The sequence below is a fragment of the Rhinatrema bivittatum genome, chromosome 10 (genome assembly GCF_901001135.1).
Source record: "Rhinatrema bivittatum chromosome 10, aRhiBiv1.1, whole genome shotgun sequence".
In the NCBI taxonomy this organism is placed as follows: domain Eukaryota; kingdom Metazoa; phylum Chordata; class Amphibia; order Gymnophiona; family Rhinatrematidae; genus Rhinatrema; species Rhinatrema bivittatum.
Window position 1 is genome coordinate 102,693,069 of NC_042624.1, and position 18,673 is coordinate 102,711,741.

The window sequence follows — 18,673 nt, forward strand, 5'->3', positions numbered from 1 at the left end:
GGAGGTTTCAGCCAGCGATTTTTCACATGAGTAACTACTTAGTTTCTCGGGGTAACTTCTTGTGTCCGTGCGCCTCTTTGACGCACACCTCGAGCCCCAGAGAGAGTTGCAGCAAAACCTTTTTCTCTGAGGCGCATGCCACGCTGTCTCTATCCTACCTCACTACCTTAGCACCCGTTTTTGCGGCTCATTTGGTAAAGAGCCAGAAGACACTTTCTATATGCAAATCTTTTCTCTCATTATTCAAAGGCTGTTTAGTGGATCTCTGTATGAAAATGTGCATGAATTACTACCTTGTGTGTCTGCAGGAGGAGCCGATAGAACGTCTGAGTCTTCCTGAAATACCCAAAGAGCACTTTGGTCAGAGGCTGCTAGTAAAGTGCTTAACTCTGAAGTAAGTGCTTTCTGCTTCACTTCTAAGGTTAAGTCTCGCTCAGTCCCTAACCCGGCAGAAGGCCTTTAACACAGCTGAATCTGTCGGCAGAAAATGCACTTCCTGTCCGTGATGAACCAGCTGCCAGCTTTAGCCTGGGCATCCTGCTGCCATGTCAGATTCAGCCCTGCAAAGCAAGATAATCCTTCGCCTTCCAGCGCCGGTGGCACAAATCGATCAGATTGCAGTCGCAGGCAGAAAGCGTTTTAAAAGTGCTTAGTGAGCTGATGCCTTTGATCGGAGGGGAAACCTTCTCACCGGTTCACTGCCTGTAATTCTGCCCTCCCCACACAAGGCAAAGGTTTCCTACTGTTCCCTTTGGCAAATAAAATATGAAAGTCATTGGTGCTGCTGGCTCTATTTATTTGTAATTTTCTCAACCCTTCCTGTCAGTAAATTCCCAAGTAAGCTTTGTAGCAGGTATGATGTAGGGCAGATAGAACAAAAGCCTTTTTTGCATGCATTTGCACACTGTCGCTAGTCTAACCGGATTGATATTTTCCCTTTTAGTCTAGTGATGTGACACACGGGGGGGACTGTGTTCAGTGGCATTGAGCTAGATTGAGCTCGTTTATCCCAATAACTCGTTTGTCTGGATAAAATTTAGCTGGATAATGTAGGGGGATTCCGGGGTGGAATCCAATTGGATAAATCAGCCAGCTAACTCCAATATTCAGAGTTGGCCAGATATCTTATTTATCTAACTCTAGGACTACTCTACAGCAGGACCGAAGTTATCTGTCTAACTTGAAGATAGTCGTATATCCAATGGTGCGGTTGTCCCGCTGAATATCCTGCCAAAGTCAGCCGGATACGTTTATCTGGCTAAGTATCTGATTCACTAAGGGTTTTTCCTATAGACACTCACTTCCTATAGACTTCCTATAGACACTCACTCCTATAGAGTGAGTGTCTATAGGAAGTCTCACTCCTATAGACTTCCTATAGACACTCACTCCTATAGACTTCCTATAGACACTCACTCCATCCACAAGAAACCTAGGAGTAACAATTGACAGCCAACTCAACTTTCAACGACACATCTCCAATACAATTAAGGATGGATTCTTCAAACTCCAAACCCTGAAAAAACTTAAACCCCTTCTCCAAGCGCACGACTTCCGAACAGTCCTTCAATCAATTATCCTCTCAAAACTCGACTACTGCAACTCCCTTCTCATCGGCCTACCAGAAATCCACATCAGACCCCTCCAAGTTCTACAAAATGCCGCCGCCAGAATCATCACCAACAACAAAAAATCCTCCCACATCACACCTACCCTCAAAGAACTCCACTGGCTACCCATCACACAAAGAATCCATTACAAAACACTCACCCTCATGCACAAAAAAATACACAACAACAAAATGAACTGGCTAAACAACGCAATACATCCACACCCCACACAAAGAACCCTCAGATCCACCAACACTGGCCTCCTAGCCATCCCCAATCTCAAATCTGCACACCTCAACGCAACCCGCAAACGAGCCATAACAATAGCGGGACCCACCCTATGGAACACCCTCCCCACCTGTCTCAGAAATGAACCATCACTGCAAACCTTCAAAAAACACCTAAAAACATGGCTGTTTTTAAAAGCCTTCCCACCCGACCCTTAACCTGCCCGAACGCAACCCACCTCATCCCATACTCAAGTCTTCTCACCCCCCTGAATCCCTCACTCCGCTACTTCCTCCCACCCCACCTTCCCCCCTCCCTTCCCTCATCCCCCCCACCTCTTTTCCTAAATTACCTAACCAACAAGTCCCTAATCCTAAATTTATTTTATCAACAACACATTCATGTACATATGTTATTTTCTATAACCTTTTGTTATATCCTATAACCTTTTGTTCCATGTACCACTGTTATAATATGTTATAATTGTTTTTTGTTTTTTTTTTGGTTACCATGTTATAATGTAAAATAGGGCGGACTACGCCCTATTCTCTTGGTTATCTGGAAACCGATGTGATATCTCGATTGAATGTCGGTATATAAAAGAAATAAATAATAATAATAATAATAAATGAGAGAAAAGCTTTAATGAATCCGGCCCTAACTTTGCAAGTCGGCCGGCAACTGAATATTGCCTCCTGGCATCCAAAACTAGACCTTTTTGTACATTGCCCTGCTCAGAGGATTATGCCAGATTATAATCCTTTTCATGGGGATTTGCACTTAAATAGTCTGCTAATCGGCTTCCCACCCCCAGCAGGATGAGGAGGAGCGTTCAAAGGAGAGCCAATCAGGCATGGCCTGACTGCGGAGAACTGATTTAGTTCTGCCAATAGTTTTTAATATCGAATTAGTAAACAAAACCTTGTCTGACCACATCAAACGGTTTAAATTGCAATGCAGAGGCGAGTTTCACATAGCAGAAATACCACGGACGTTTTACAAGTTTGTCCACAGAATTGTACATGCCCTGCGGGCTTGGCATACGCACAGAATGGTAGAATAATCTCTTATTCCGGGTCTCTTCACAGGCCGGTTACATTTGGAAAGGTTTCCTTTGGACATCCCTCCCATATCCAAATTCGTAACTAAGGCTTTCCAAAAATACATTTTTGAAGGTAGCCAAAGTTTCTGAAACAAGAGGTGACCCGATTCTCCTACCAAAATCCCCCGCTTACTTGTACCTGAAGACTGGGATTTCCAGGAAAGGACATTTCTATGTTGATTAACCCCTGCAGCCAGCCAGCTCTGTTTTGAGAACAAAGATGCTACCCCCCCCCCCCCCCCCCTTGTCCTTACCATATGATTGTATTATTCAAATGACTTTTTTTTTTTCTCCATTTCTTTAAGATTTGAAATTGAAATTGAGCCAATTTTTGCAAGCTTGGCTTTATATGACGTCAAGGAAAAGAAAAAGGTGAGTTACCCTGTCGGATCTTTGTGGTTCAGTCGTGGTAGTGGTGTAGAACAGGTAAGAGCGCTTCCTGTGTTGTGTTCAGGTTCAGCCTGGCCTATTCAGTCTGCCAGTTACATATTTCAGTGTGCAAGCAATCTGTCGCTGCTCTACAGTAAATCGGAAATCTTCTTTCCTAGCCCATCAGACTTTTTGAACCTCATTAATTTATTTTTTGGGTCCTGGCAGTTTCCTCCTCCTCCTCTCTGCTTCCAGCTCAGTCTGGTACCGTGAGCCTTCATTTGGGATTTTTCTCCTGTTTCATATTGCCTGGTCTGGTCATTGCAGCGATGGTCCTGACGTCCGAGGCCATGCCCCAGGTCTCCTTCCAGAACACTGCAACCGTGGGGCCTGAATTTGGCCACTAGCAATGACCTTAAGCAATGAGCACAACTCCCCTACCTCCCCCCCCCACCCCCCTTCTCTAATCTCCGCCGCCTCTCGTGCCTGTGACCGCTGGTACCTCCCCGTCCCTACACCAAAGACCATATGAAGGCCTGTTAACACCGTTTCGCACACAAGTTTTGTTTCAACGGATCGGCAAAATGAAAACACACACTGGTTTGTCATATCATCTATTTTCTTTAGATTTCAGAAAATTTCTACTTTGACTTGAATTCCGAACAAATAAAAGGAATGCTGAGGCCTTACGTCACACCTGCTGCTATTAGTAGCTTGGCCAGGTCAGCCATCTTTTCCATCACATATCCGTCTCAGGACGTGTTCCTCGTGATAAAGGTAAGACCCGTTCATTCAGCGTCGGCATTTACTACTCGAGTACTCTTGGAGGTCGCATGCTCATTAATTGGGTCCACTGCAGTGGAGCCCTGGTTAATGTCTTCACAGGGGAGTCTTGGGGGCAGATCTTTAGTGCACAGATCTGGTGAAAGGTGCCACATCCTATAAAGGTCACCTGTAGCTCCTCGCGAGAGGTTAGGCGGAGGGTCCACAGTTGTGCAGAGAAAAGAGAAATGTTTGTGCCGCATGGCTCATCAAAATATCTGCTGTACCCTGATTGTAACTCGCCTTGAGCTCTGGTTTGGAAAGCGAATATTTAAATTTAAAAATCCAAAGACTTGCATTTGCTGTATAAAGTGTGGAATATGTTTTTGACTTTTTTTTTTTTTTTTAAATGAGGCAGGATTTGTTCCAAAACAGCCACTGTTGGGTGATGGATTTTGACAAAGCAACTTTTGCATAAATAGTTTTTAGTGAAATAATGAAAGGAGGTTTTGGGAATTTATTCAGCAATGGACCTTTTTTGCACTTCATGAGGAAAAAGCTTAAATCCCTTTGGATTGTGCAACAGCAATAGAATTTCTGCACGTTATTTGCTTTATGTGAACAAGCTTTTGGCTTCTTGCACAGTACTGCATAAGAACATAAGAAACTGCCATACTGGGTCAGACCCAAGGGTCCATCAAGCCCAGCATCCTGTCTCTAACAGTGGCCAATCCACACTAAAAGTAGCTGACACATACCCAAACATTACATAGATCTCATGCTACTGATGTCAGTAATAAGTAATGGCTATTTCTCAGGTCAACCTGATTAATAGCATTTAATGGACTTCTGTTCAAGAACTTGCCCTAACACCTTTTTAAACCCAGCTATGCTAACTGCCCTCACCACATCCTCTGGCAACGAATTCCAGAACTTAATTGTGCATTTTAAGAAGAAACCTCAAGGGTTTTCTTTTCTGAGAGAAAAATGTGTAGTGGATGTCAATTGACTCCTTTTACAAGGAGCATTTGTTTTCTCACAAAGCAATGGTTAGATGACTGTATGCAAACAGTAAGCACCAGTGATAATGGTATCGAAGGCGTGGCTGTTAATGTTACAATTCCCTTTACTTTTTCCCTTGAGAAAACTCAGTACGTTTTGGTGCTGGTGGACGTGGGAGGCGTTACAGTGCGAGGTTTCTGCCTGCCCTTTTGCATTTTTTGGTAAAAATATTGGGATTTGGCTTTTTGCCTTCTGATTGGTTTTGTTGTAATTCATGCCAGGATGAGAGATTTCTCATTCTGGATGGCAGAAACGTACTCTGCATCCCATACCTTGAATTTTTCTTTTAATGTGGAGGGTCTGGGGAGGCCAGGTCTAGGCCTGTAAAGGCCATGATTTCATAGCCCTGCACACAGGTAGGTACTCTGCACACACCTGTCTACTAATCGCTGTCACCTAGTGTAAGGATAGAGCTCAGAAATGCTTCTTTCTTTTTGGTTTAACAGTGGTAGTGGGTGAAGGACTCTCCTAGAAGCTGTATTGATCCTAGAGAAGGCTGGAATTTTAGCAGTTATTGAAGCCTTTTAAAGGATCAAAAAGCTGAATGCTTTGGCATGTAAGCATTCGAGAAATGCCTTTGTTCGGGGATAGTAGAAATGAACGCACGAGCCGTAATTTCTCTGGTAGGTGGAGTATCTGCCACCGACATGGGGAAGCAGTCAACCGATTCTGGGCAGCGAATACCGTGTTCCAACTTAGGAGAGAACATGCAGGTGTGACCCGGGCTTTCTGACCCAATCCCACAGAATGGAAAAAGGATTTCCAAGGAAGTTGTAGGGTTTCCTGAAATGAGTCCCTATGTAAATTCAAGCCTTGGTACTTTATGACATGCGGAGCAGTTCGGCTCCATGAAAGTCACCAAATCTCCAGATGTTTTGAGGGCCATTTTGTTGATGTTTCAGTTGAATATAGGCACAGTTTCAATTTCACCATTGTGTCCTGATTTGTAGGCTTTTTTATTTTAAATTTAATTTTTGTCCTAGCTGGAAAAAGTGCTGCAGCAAGGAGATATTGGAGAGTGTGCAGAACCGTACATGATTTTTAAAGAAGCAGATACAGCAAAGGTAGGCGTTCTGTTAGTTTCCAGTTAGTCCCTCATCGGGGATACTCTTGATGACTGATTTTGTGCTTTCCTGAAGCATTTCTAGTGGCACCTGGCTGTGCGAACACGTCCTGGCTGGAGCACTGCAAAGGCGTGTGACATTCCCTTCCCTGCCACTTGCTCCAGGCGTCACTTAACTTCCAGTATCTAGGCTGAGACTGCAAGCTCCGTGGGGGCAGGGAAGTGTAGCCATGGACATCATTTCATACATTCTGGTGCACTGCGTATACTGATTTTTGCCTTATAACTTCAGCATTATAGTTAGAATCTCATCTGCTATTATGAACTGGAGGGAAAATCCCCCTACACACTCACACACTCTCTCTCTTTCCCCCTCTCCCCCCCCTTTCCTTGTATATGTGTGTGCATGTATATTTATCTTGTTAAAAGAACAGGCTTCTGACTGCATTCTTTGAAAACAAAGTTATGATTCCCACACAGTTTCCATATAGAAGCAATATGGCCTAGTTGCCATTTTGCCAAAATTTGTCATCCTGCCGATGCTACTAGTACTGCTATTACTAATGCTGGAGTAGTTTATCAATGTATGCTAGATGACATAATCCGATTTATTTTGCTGACAAAGGCCTAAAGTGTTTTTTTTTTCTTCAGGCTAAAAAAAAAAACCCCCAAAATCTCCGATTTATAATCTGAACAGATCCAGCTTTGTCAGTAGGCTACATAATAAACATACATAAAAGAGAATAATACAAACTTAAATAGTAAACCCTTTGGGGATAGGGATATATATATATATATATATATATATATATATAAATATTACATACACACAATATGTGATATATTAAATAAATCACACACACAATGTATATATACACACACACATGTGTCTGTGTATGCAATTCAATGTGTATTTCACTTTTACACTAAAATTCATCCAGTGGTTTACAGTAGCAGATATAAAAACAGAACATAAAATTAACAAATGCAATAAAACAATCGATGCAAGATAAAAACAGAAAATAAAATCATAAAAATAACATACAAAATAATAAACATACATAGAACAAAAACATAGCAGTAACAAAACTTGGATAATACTGTCCAAAATGTTTTAAAATTGGCAAATAACTAATCAACCACCATCTATAAATTCTCAAATAACGAAAACTACTAAGACTGCTATTAGAGATCTGTCGTCATATCCACTATCCAGTGATTTCCTAACTCACCAGCTTGGTAGAATACTTGCAGCCAAAACCTTTTGAAAATAACCAAGTCTTAATGGCATAGGATTCAGCTACAAGCTGCTGTGAGTGCTACGGGCAGCTGTGCAGGAGGGAGGGCCTTGTGAGCTGCCAGAGAGCCCCGTGTCAGGGCTATGTTTAATCGTGCTGGCTTACAAGCTTATATTTATTAAACAGTGAGTGGGGGACCAGTGGAGGGAGTGGGGAAGAAAAGTGCCATGGCCCAGTAGACAGGAGACTGAAAGAAATGAGTGGTAGTATAGGGTTGGGGAGACAGTTTGTCAGCCTGGAGAAAGCAGGGTTTGTCAGGTGACGGGAGGGGAGGAAGTGGCGGAGTTTGCTGATTTACCAAATATTCTGTGGAGAAGGGTAGGTTCTGCAGTGCTGTGATTGGATTTGCTAGAAACCAGCAGTCCTCCTGTTAAGACTTAGCTCTGGTGTTCAGCAGGATTTTCTTCTTTCAACGTGACTCCTTTTTAATATCGATGGATGCATTTTATTGTGCATATAAGCTATGCCAGGACACTGTCAGAGTGTTTAATGTTCTGCAGAATAAAGAAAAACTGGAGAAACTCAAAAGCCAAGCAGATCAGTTCTGCCAGAGGCTGGGGAAGTATCGGATGCCGTTTGCCTGGACAGCAATCCACTTAATGAATATTGTCAGCAGTGCGGGGAGTTTGGAAAGAGACTCGACAGAATTAGAAATCGGACCAGGAGGTAATCTTGATTTGCTTTTTTTATCACTTTGTAGAAATTGCAGTGCCTTACCATTTCGTTTTGCAGTCTGTGAATTTTCTTATCGTTACGCAAGCTAAATAAACTAACTTTTTATATTACAGGGAACTTATCTGTTGGGGGTTATCAGATTGTGTGCATTGTTGATGTCTATCAGGACAATTAAATCCATCTGCCCAAAAGGGGAGAATTTGTAAGCACAGTAACTTGATTGTGGGCGTTGAGGGGGCTGTTATGAACCCTGCTGCATAGCAGCTCTTGGGTTGCTAGAGAGAGAGAGGATCCCAGTGACCGGCCACACTGTATAAATGGGCTGATTTTTATTTTGTATACAGTGAACTGTTTATAGATGGCACCGGAAGCCATGTGAACGAGACAAGTCCTCAAATCCTAAAGGATGATTATTTTGTTCAGTTTAGAGTTCTGTGGGACTTTTTTCCACAGTGGGCAAATTGAAACACGTGTGGTATGCAATCCTAGGAGACTACCTTCTAACTGCTTTACCATTTTTCTGGCACTGCTTAGATGCGCGCAGGCTGGTACCAGTTTTTCAGGTCCATGATATGCAATTGCAGGTCCGGTTGGTATTTCGATATCGCGTGTGCGTAGTTACGCCGAGAGTCCATCCGATGGCGCCCTGACGGTCAGGAATTCAGACAGCTTTATAGAGATGTAGAAAGGCAAAAAGTGATAGGGTGAGGAGGGGAGAGATGTTGGTGAATCATAACACAATAACAGAGAAACTAAGACTATGGAATAGGGTGCCGATCTTAAGCAAGAGCAAACACAAAATCAAAGGGTATGGCACACAAGTTCTGGTTACAAATAATGGCATGTAATAAACAATTTCAAAGATCCTAAGTCTCCTTTACTGTTTAATTTCAGAGGCCTTGATTCTAGAAAATTCTTGTATCATGAATATCCAGAAATATTTGACCCGTAACATTTAGTTTTTCCAAAAAAAAATGTATAATTCCTCTGATCCTTAAATCTCAGCGGATTCCAGGATAACATTTGCTGAACATTTTTGCTAGGACTGCTTGGAGGACATGTGGCTTTGCTTGTTCGCATAAATTTTTACGCACCTCCAAATTTCACACCAGAGGTACATGTCAGATTGGGGTCCCTGCCAATATGTTTCAGAGTTCCAGACCAGGGTTTGCTTACATAGATCAGGATTAACCTTGGGTAGTTAAAATAAAGACGCTCTCCAACTTAAGGCACCAGAACCCCAAAGCAGGTCAGGTCATTCGTGGTACTCGCAAGGCTTCTTGGATCCGTACCGTGATCCAAAGTTTAGTCGCACAGTAAATCTTCAGGCACTTCGCAGACCAGTTCAAGAGATCCGGGGTCTTTTCCGGGATCCCTCAGCATGGCCCACCTGGCACTCTGATTGTGAAGTACTTGGGCCCTTTTAGCACACATCCTTTACCTTTATTTTCAAGTAGAAAGTTTTGAGGGTACTTTTTTTGGGAAATAAATGCAAAGCACTTGTGTTAAAGGCAGTTGCATGCTTTGTGTCTGATCTCCTGTGTGGGCAGCTGAGAGGGGGCAACATAGCGCCGGCACTTGTGAAAAATTCCTGTGCATGCACTGCATTCCTCCCCTGCCCTAAAACTGCCTCCGGGAGCCTCTCCTTACAGTCTGACTGAAACTTAACTGCGCGTGCTAGGGAAGGTCGTGTGAGCAGGTGAGGGACGGTTTTCAGCCCAGCCATTTTACCCGGGGAAATAACTTTGAAAATGGTTCTTTCTGATTGTTGCCCTGCACTAATAAAGTTTCTAAGATTCCAGGAATTTTTACAGGCAGATAAAGATCCTGAAAGTGAGGATTCATCTTGGCGAGCTCCCTGGCACAGCAGAACTTGCTCTGTTGGCAAGCCGCGAACTGAAAATGTGGCTGTAGGGGAACACTCAGAAGCAAAGCCAGAAATCTGTTTCTTCGCCGAAAGGAGCAGTAGACACGTGGAACCACCACCCAGTGGAGCTGGTGGAAACAAAAGCCATAAGCATAGGACAAGCCAAGAGGATCCTTAGTTGCAAAGAATGAACAGCTAGCCAGAGGTCAACTGGGGCCAAAGGCACCACAAATCCAGGAGTCACAGTCTAGATGGGTCGTCTGGTCCATATCTGCCCGCACAATCAGTAAATAATCAATCTGTGGTTGCCTGTTAATTTCAGTATTCAGCAAAATAGAGGAAACACACAAATCTCTCCATCATAAAGAGTTTCTAAGCACTTTTCAACCAGACCTGAAAGTGCTATGGCAGTGATTCCATCTAGCTCTCTGAGGCAAGGTAACAGGAAAAGGTGTCCAGTTGGGTTTAAACTTGGGAGGAATGGCAAAAGATTGCATTAACCTCGATACAGTAAGGGCAAGGTAGATTTCAATAGGCTCATATGTGAAGAACACTAGGAAATCCATGCACAAGCTTCCTCCCTTGTTTATAATTGCAGAATTTGTCATGAGAAGTAAAGAGATCCTCAGTCAGGCTTCATGGCTTCCTGATTCCTCAGGAGGATGCATAACTCATCATCACCCCCTCTTCTGTCAGGCTTATTGCAGAATTTCAACAGTCTGTGTTCATCTGCATGAGCAGGAAGTCTTGTTGAATTGAATTTGTACTCCCAGTTGGATGCTTCCATTTTCATTTTTTAAAAAATGTTTTGTAGAACGGAAAGGATCTTGGTCAGAGAGAAGGAATTCCAGTATCGTGGGAAGGCGTTCGTTAGAGCGGACCACCAGTGGAGACGAGGCTTGCAACCTGACTACCTTTAGACCGGCCACGTTAACTGTGACAAACTTCTTCAAACAGGTATCGATCCTGCTAGCCATGAGTAGTGGCTTCTGTTTTGCTATTAACTCAAGAATCGGGAGACGCTATGGTATATGTTTTACATCTGGCAAGAGAATAAAACACCGACTCCTAATGAGGAAGGTGCATCTCTCACCCAGGGCACTATGTAACAGTGCTTCGAGTACTTTATCATCCAGTGTACTTTATGAAACACATTTAAGAGTGTTTACTATCCAGCTGCAGTCGATATTCAGTTTATCCACCTGAGAAGGAGGAGAGGCTGAGTTAGACTTTGTGACAGTTGTTACTTTTCTTCAGCACAAAACGTGGATACTTTTTCTAGATGCGATGTGTTGATTTTTCACGTCGTAAACATGATTTGAACAGGCAGCTGATGGGTCAGACTGGGGACCAGCAGGTACCAGCAAAAGAGGTGGTCGTTCAGAAGGTCCAGGCACCTTGTCTTAATGAGTTGGGCATCCAGATCTTCCTGAAGGAAGATTCCTCCCTTCTGCTCAGTGCCCAAATTTTAGGGGCCTCAAAAGTGGTTTGGGGCATGGAAAAGTAAGTTAAGGCGATCACTGCCATTTTCCAGCACTAGTCGCATCAGTACTGGGCCTAAATTAAGGTGCCTTGGTTTTAGGGAACCTAAAGGAGAATTTTCAGCTTAAAACTTAGGCACCTGAGTTCTGCTGAAAATCTGCCAAACTGGAGGCGCCCGGGTCAGGTGCTGATCTTTCTTTGAAAATTGACTTCATAGTAATTGTTGGAAATTTTCTTACTTGTGGGAGCAATTATTATTGGCTTTTCTCTGCTGTTTTATAAATGGATGGAGGAGCTTTGGGTTAACATCTTGTGGGATTGTTTCTAATAATTAATATCATAAGAAGTGCCATGCTGGGTCAGACCATGGTTCATCGAGCCCGGAATTCTGTTTCCGACAGTGGCCAGTCCAGGTTATAAGCACCTGTCAGATCCCCAGTAATGAATCTGTTTCTTGCACTCACTCCCAGGGATTAGCACTGGCTTTCCCAGTTCTACCTGGCTAATAAATGTTTATGGATTTTTCCTTCAGGAACTTGTCCAACCCTCTTTTGAAACCCCACTATGTTAGTTGCCTTGATCACATCTTCTGGCAACTGATTTCATAGCTTGATTGTGCTCTCAGTAAAAAAAAAAAAACAAAAACAAAAAAAACTTCCTACAATTTGTTTTCAAGTTTCATGGAGTGTTCCCCTAGTCCTAGTGTTTGAAAGGTAAATATTCATTCCCTATTTATCCATTGCACCCCACTCATGATTTCATAAGTTTCAATCCTATCCCCTCTGTCATTTATTTTCCGAGCTAAAGAGCCCTAATCTGATAAACCTTTCTCCGTAAGAGAGATGGGTCAACCAGAACTGCATGCAATACCTGAGGTGTGGTTGCACCATGGATCTATACAAATTCCAGTTTGGATTATCGTTTTTAGAAGTGTTTACCTTTTGCTCTAATGCCTGGTACTTCTGTTTTATGTGTATATTTGGCCACCACAAGGGATAACACAAAATGTTTTTTTGTGCACCTTGGTACACCAAATATGTTATGATTGTATGTTTTTAATCAGTTCGCTCATGTCCGGAGGGAGGGGAGGGGGGCAGTGAAATAAAGCTAATTAGTGTAGGAAATTTCTCTTTCAAGTTATGTGCGTTCATGGCTGATGCCTCCAGATCATTCTAGGAGGAATATAAGCAATGGTGCACCATCTGCAAAAAAAAAAAAAAAGATATGTTGCTTGTATATCTGTCCAGATGCCTTGGATTCTGGCACCTTGTCTTTGCAAATGAAGGAATGTCTGTATCACGGGTGAAAGCTATATTACACTGCCCTTGGCATCAAAAGATTGTTCCCGTTCATTTTATGCCAGCCTGGGCCTACTGCATAGTTTAAATTACAGGGTAATGTTTTCTTCTTTTTTTAATTTTCATCCTTCATTGCTAAAAATTGCCTAGGAGGGGGATCGCCTGAGCGATGAAGATTTGTATAAATTCCTTGCGGATATGAGAAGGCCGTCGTCTGTCTTACGGCGATTAAGACCTATTACAGGTAGGGCGCAGAGTGTGGCTTCTGCATGTGTACACTGCAGGTGTGGCGAGTGCTTGACAGTGGCATTACGGAAGGAAATGAAAATATGTTTAAAAATGAGTTGAGCTAATCTGATTTGATGACAAAGGGCCATTTAGTGTTTTAAGTATTAATAGTTGGTAAATATGTGATTGAGAAAAAGGGGGGGGGGGGAGACCCAGAAATGTTAACTTAGCAAAGTAGAACTGTCTTCTATGAAATCTGTAGTCCATATGCAATAGTTTTATTCTGTGCCATCAGCTTGGACCATGTAGTACAACAGGAATGAAATAAACAATATTTCTAGCACGTCAGACAATGAAAAGAGACGAGCACAGAAGGTTGTAGGACCCAACATTTTAAAAGTTTGCAGTTGAACACCGAATAGAATATAAATTATAGTGAATTCCAGCATGGTGCACTCAGCGAACAGTAGTTTGTAAAGCTAATGGCTTTATGAACCTACCGAATGTGATCATTTTAAGGTTCGCACTGCTGACTAGTGCAAATATTTACTTCGGGCAGAGTAAACCCCCTCTATATTATTATGTATTTGATTTGTTGTACTGAAATTTCATGCAAACAATCAAAGCAGTGTACAATTCCATAAAAATAATCAAAATAATATCCAACAGGTAACCTATTAGATGTGAAGAGAGGGCTCATGGAGCGCAGAAGATGTTAAAGGAAGTAAAGGCACGGCAGCGTAGCAATGCGCCATCAGCGTTTTAGGTTACAGAATCGCACTTCCATGGGTCATCCCTTCCCCCCACAGGGGCTGTTGCGATGTAATAGGCTGAACCAGAACGAGTTTTATTAAATATCATAGAGGGGGATGAGCTTGAGTGGGAAAGCACGACAGGGACTCGTAACTTGCTAATCATATGACAGAATGGGGAATTGCTTCATTGTTTCGCCCACTGTAAGTTGTTAAGGATAGGACAGTTGGATCCGTGGATCAGTTCGTTCAGAGGGGCAGGGTCCAGCAGGTTAGACAGAAGACGGGCAGGTACTTTTCAAAGAGTAATTGAGCAGGTAGTTTTCCTTGTTGAGAATTCTCTTCCTCGGGGTCCGCTTGTACTTTGTACCTGCCCTCCAGCCTCTCTCTTGCCTCTTCCCCCCCCCTCCCCCCACACACATTTTTTGCAGTTTTTAGATTTAGTCGTTGAGGGGGGAAAGTAGTTTTCAGCCCCAGGCTGTGTAAATCCCTTTAAAAGATCGCCCTAGGCATGACGTTAGTGGCTATCATTTTGTGCACGATAGCATCGATTGCTCAGTTACCAACGATAATCAGCTCATGAAAAGTCTTTAAGGTCACTGAAGGAGTTCTGAGGACTCGGCTGCAGGCGAGAGCCAAATGACGATAAGAAGGGACCGACTCGGACACTGCACGCTGGTGCCTCTTTTGACGCAGAAATCGTGACTTAAGCAATTTCCGGTTGCTTTGCAGTCTCCATTCTTACCCTGTGGGGTAGTGAGCATGGACCTGGCAACAGCTTAAATTACAAACAGATTGGACAGGCAGCATTACACTAAAAAGCAAATTGCAGAAGGGCTTCCCCGAGCTGTAAAGGAGAAACCCCCGCTGGCTGCTGCCACTCACCAAGAGTGCATTTGTTCCGTCCTCTCGCGCCTCTCCCCGAAAGCCTGTACTTTGGGTGGTTCTGAGGATTTCTCTCTGGCACCCGGCTCAACGGGCTGCACGGACAGACTTGCTCTTTGGCGCCCTCTCTTTTAAAGTCACCAGATCTAGCCGCTAGTCCTTTAGTTGGAAGGAAGAGGCGCGCAGACGGTTATTCTTAGACTAATAGGAGAGTGAATTAAAGCGGGAAAGGAGCAAGATCTTTTTCCCCAGAACGAGCGTCGGCTCGGTCGGGTGCCGAACTTCTGCACGTTGCGTCCTCGAGCGCCATGTGCCTCCTCTGAAACACTGTAAGCCCCTCAGGCACTGGAAAGCTGGGTCCCCATAACAAGCATTTTTTTTTTTTTTTAGACTCCAGCCCCCAATCTCTATCATCAGTGCTGTGTGCGTTTTGTTTATCCTCACCCCTTGGGCTAGGCCTAAATTCCAGTCGAGAAGTTACCCACTAGCGTAACGAAGGAAGTAATTTACCAGGAAACCAGCTTCAAAGTCTTCCCTATGCAACTGAACATGGCGGTTGGGGACGGGGCCCTGGGTGGCAGCTGATGCCATGGATTGGCACAAGAGCACCAAGTGAAATGTGCCTGGCGGCTCAGCCATGTGGTTTTGAAGCCAGCTTACTGACAAGCTGCAGGAATGTACTCCCAGCTGCTTCCGGGTGCTAGCATGGAGGCCGCCCTTTTAACTTCTGATCATCAGTCCAGACGACAGAGAGAGAGTGAGCTGAGCTATGTTGTGTTGCTTCACTGTCGGCCGTTGTGCGAAACCCTTTTACTTTGTAATACTGTGTAAGGACTTGTGTGTGCTTACAGCTCAAAGAGACAGCATGAGCAGGCCTGAATAATGAAATGCTGCTGCACCAGAGGGCCGGTGCAGAAACTAGATATCATGCACTGCAGTCTGTCAGCAACTTGATAACAGAATATAAAAGTATGCACTTAAAATTGACGGTGCTGTTCTTGCCTTGACTCCCTATACCTGACTGCACCCTCAGCAGAAGGCAATTCTCCCTTAATTGATCCCTTGTTGCCATAATGTCTTGGTTCTTTGGTTTGGGGGTTTTATTATTATTATTATTATTTTTTTTTGTTTTTGCTTCAGCTCAGTTGAAGATAGACATCTCCCCAGCCCCTGAGAACCCCAACTACTGCCTTACCCCAGAGCTGCTGCAGGTGAAGCTTTATCCCGACAGCAGAGTGCGGCCCACGCGAGAGATCCTGGAGTTCCCTGCTAGAGATGTGTACGTTCCAAACACCACCTACAGGTGAGACCTGCAAACAGCCGGCAGGATGGCTTTCCTCAGAAACTTTTATTGCCTCACTTCTGCTTTTTGTTATCCAGACATGTTTGTTGTAGTTGGTGTGTGTGTGTGCGGCAAAACTTAGTTTTGTATCCAACATCAATCGGTGATGGTTTTCACGCTGCCCTCAGAACTGCAAAGTCCATGGGTACTTGTTTTTACCTGCAGTCTTTACGTCAGTCCTCGAAGGAAAAGTTCACACGCTCTTTTCCTTTTGCCTGTACAAAACTGGTCAATTTCAATAAAGGGCATTTCACACACCGCTCTCCGCTTTCTTTACTGCTACAAAAGTACTTGCGGACACCTTCACTTGGCATAACTACATCCTCTGGCAATGAATTCCAGAGCTTAATTATGCATTGAGTGAAGAACAGTTTTCTCCAATTTGTTTTAAATGAGCTACTTGCTAACTTCATGGAGTTCCCCCTAGTCCTTTTATTGTCTGAGAGAGTTCAAGTCCTTTCATGATTTTGTAGACCTCTATCGTATCCCCCCTCAACCGTCTCTTCTCCAAGCTGAACATCCCTAACCTCTTTAGTCTTTCCTCATAGGGGAGCTGTTCCATTCCCTTTATCATTTTGGTCGCCTTTCTCTGTACTTTCTCCAATACAACTATATCTTTTTTTTTGAGATGCAGCAACCAGAATTTCACAGTATTCAAGGGGCGGTCTCACCATGGAGCGATACAGAGTCATTGTGACATTTTCCGTTTTATTCACCATTCCCATTCTGTTTGCTTTTTTGACTGCCGCAGCACACTGAGCCGACGATTTCAATGTGTTATCCACTATGACGCCTAGATCTCTTTCTTGGGTGGTAGCACCTAATATGGAACCTAACATTGTGTAACTATAGCAAGGGCTTATTTTTCTCTATATGCATCACCTTGCACTTGTCCACATGTGGTGGTGCACTTGGGGAAAAAAAATGGCTGGATTAGTAGAAGATGGAAACTTGTGGGCCCAGACAGTAGTCGTTTAAGGCTTCAGCCTTTTTATAGTTAGAACTAGGGGAGGAAAGAAAGAGCTGGTGGGAAGGAGAGTGTGAGCATGACTGGTAGTGTCATCACTGGCAGGGGGCAATGAGTTTTGGGAGGGAGAGAGCGGATTGGAAATATCAAGCTTGGGGGGGGGGAGGGGTGAAAGTTGAGGAGAGATAACTTGAGGAAGGGTGGGGGTAGGGAGAAGGAGGGAGCCTTGGGGTTGAGCCTGGGTTGGGTGAGAGCGCTGAGGGGTTGATGCTGTGGGGTGGAGAGAGCTGGGGTGACTGAGACTGTGAGAGGAAGCGAGTGAGCTGGGAGGAAAAGGGAGAAGGTGGCAGGGCTAGACCCTGTGATGTACTACTTACAGTTATTCTTGGAGAAGTGCTGCACCAAAAATTTTGCATTTTTAAATAATTGTTTTCTGGATTGTATTTTAAATTAAGCATCACTCAGACAGCAGTCACATTGTGTTATTTTGCTAGATAAAGTATGCAGAATTTTATTTAATGCACATAATTTGTAATATTTTTGTGTAGTATTCCCTCAGGAGTATTTAGTTTGGCTGTCTTTGTAGATTTCTGTTGCCTAGGGTACAACAGCAAACCAGACCAGCCAGAAATGATTACTGCAAAGATCTTAATAAAATGTCACCAGTCCAGCTCTCCCTGAAATTTACTTAATGTTTGTTCTGTTTACCGATGACAAAAATTAGATTTACTCTCCCCTTCCAGGCAGTATTTTCTCCAACCGACGTCTAGTAATTGTTCCTAATCTGTCTTCCTGTGGTCTGTGTTGCAGTTTATTAGTGTACAACATTATAGGTACATCCTGGAAAGCTAATGTTTTCAAGCCCTGTCCATCAACAATAGGATTAGCAAATTACAGCAAGTGACTTAATTGAGGGCATAGGCTGAACGCATCAATCGCCGTGTCTGGTTTCATCGCTGCAGCGAGCGCCACGCAGGGGAGCTGTAGTGTATTACGTGGTGCTAAGTGAGTGCATCACCATTTTGTGATGGAGGAGCTCACTCCTCCATCACAAAATGATGCAGGATGGGCCAAAGAACTTCATGTTCAACTCAAAATGTGTCCAGCTTACCTTAAAAAAAAAAAAAAAAAAAAAATTCCTTTGGAAAGTGACCCCGTCACATCACTTGAACTGTGAAAACTATTTCTCTCTTGCAGTCTCTTTAAATTCATTCCTAGACTTGCCCTGTGCCCCACACACTCACCATTTCCATCTGACTGCATAGTCTCTTGACTGCTTTTATAAACGGCCCTCTTACAGGCGCACACGGTGTTACACCGTTGTTTAACCTCCCCTTTCTGTGAGGGCAGATTTCTTTGACAGCTTTCAGTCTAATTAGTTTTTTAAGAATTTCGATTCAAGGACGGCTTTCTTCAGACGTGTCTCTACGAGTTACGGAGGCCTATATCATGCTCAATGCCACTTGCACGGCTTCTCCCCTTCTAGTGACCCCCTGATCTCGCTGCCTCTGCATGCGCTGCCTGCAAAACTAGCTGGAAGGGAATGCACGCCTGACAGAAGCTGACACTTTCTCTGAAGGTTAAGAGCGAGATTAACTTTGTAATGAGCGTAACAAAAACGAATTGCTTCGAAGCGTAAACGAATAAGTTGCTAAGGGTTCGCACAGATTCAGACTGATGGCT

The 18,673-nt window shown here is 43.7% G+C and overlaps 1 protein-coding gene across 5 annotated transcripts in view; it reads left to right on the top strand.

Annotated features, from left to right (window-relative positions):
• Nucleotides 1–18,673, top strand: part of DOCK7 (dedicator of cytokinesis 7) — a 185,315-nt gene that overhangs the window by 43,743 nt on the left and 122,899 nt on the right. For all 5 annotated transcript variants that reach the window (XM_029618626.1, XM_029618622.1, XM_029618623.1 and 2 more), the window contains exons 7-14: nt 309–394; nt 3,246–3,312; nt 3,937–4,086; nt 6,117–6,197; nt 7,995–8,160; nt 10,851–10,993; nt 12,967–13,060; nt 15,822–15,984. In XM_029618626.1, coding sequence (XP_029474486.1) covers nt 309–394; nt 3,246–3,312; nt 3,937–4,086; nt 6,117–6,197; nt 7,995–8,160; nt 10,851–10,993; nt 12,967–13,060; nt 15,822–15,984 — 950 coding nt within the window. The remainder of the gene's footprint in view (nt 1–308; nt 395–3,245; nt 3,313–3,936; nt 4,087–6,116; nt 6,198–7,994; nt 8,161–10,850; nt 10,994–12,966; nt 13,061–15,821; nt 15,985–18,673) is intronic.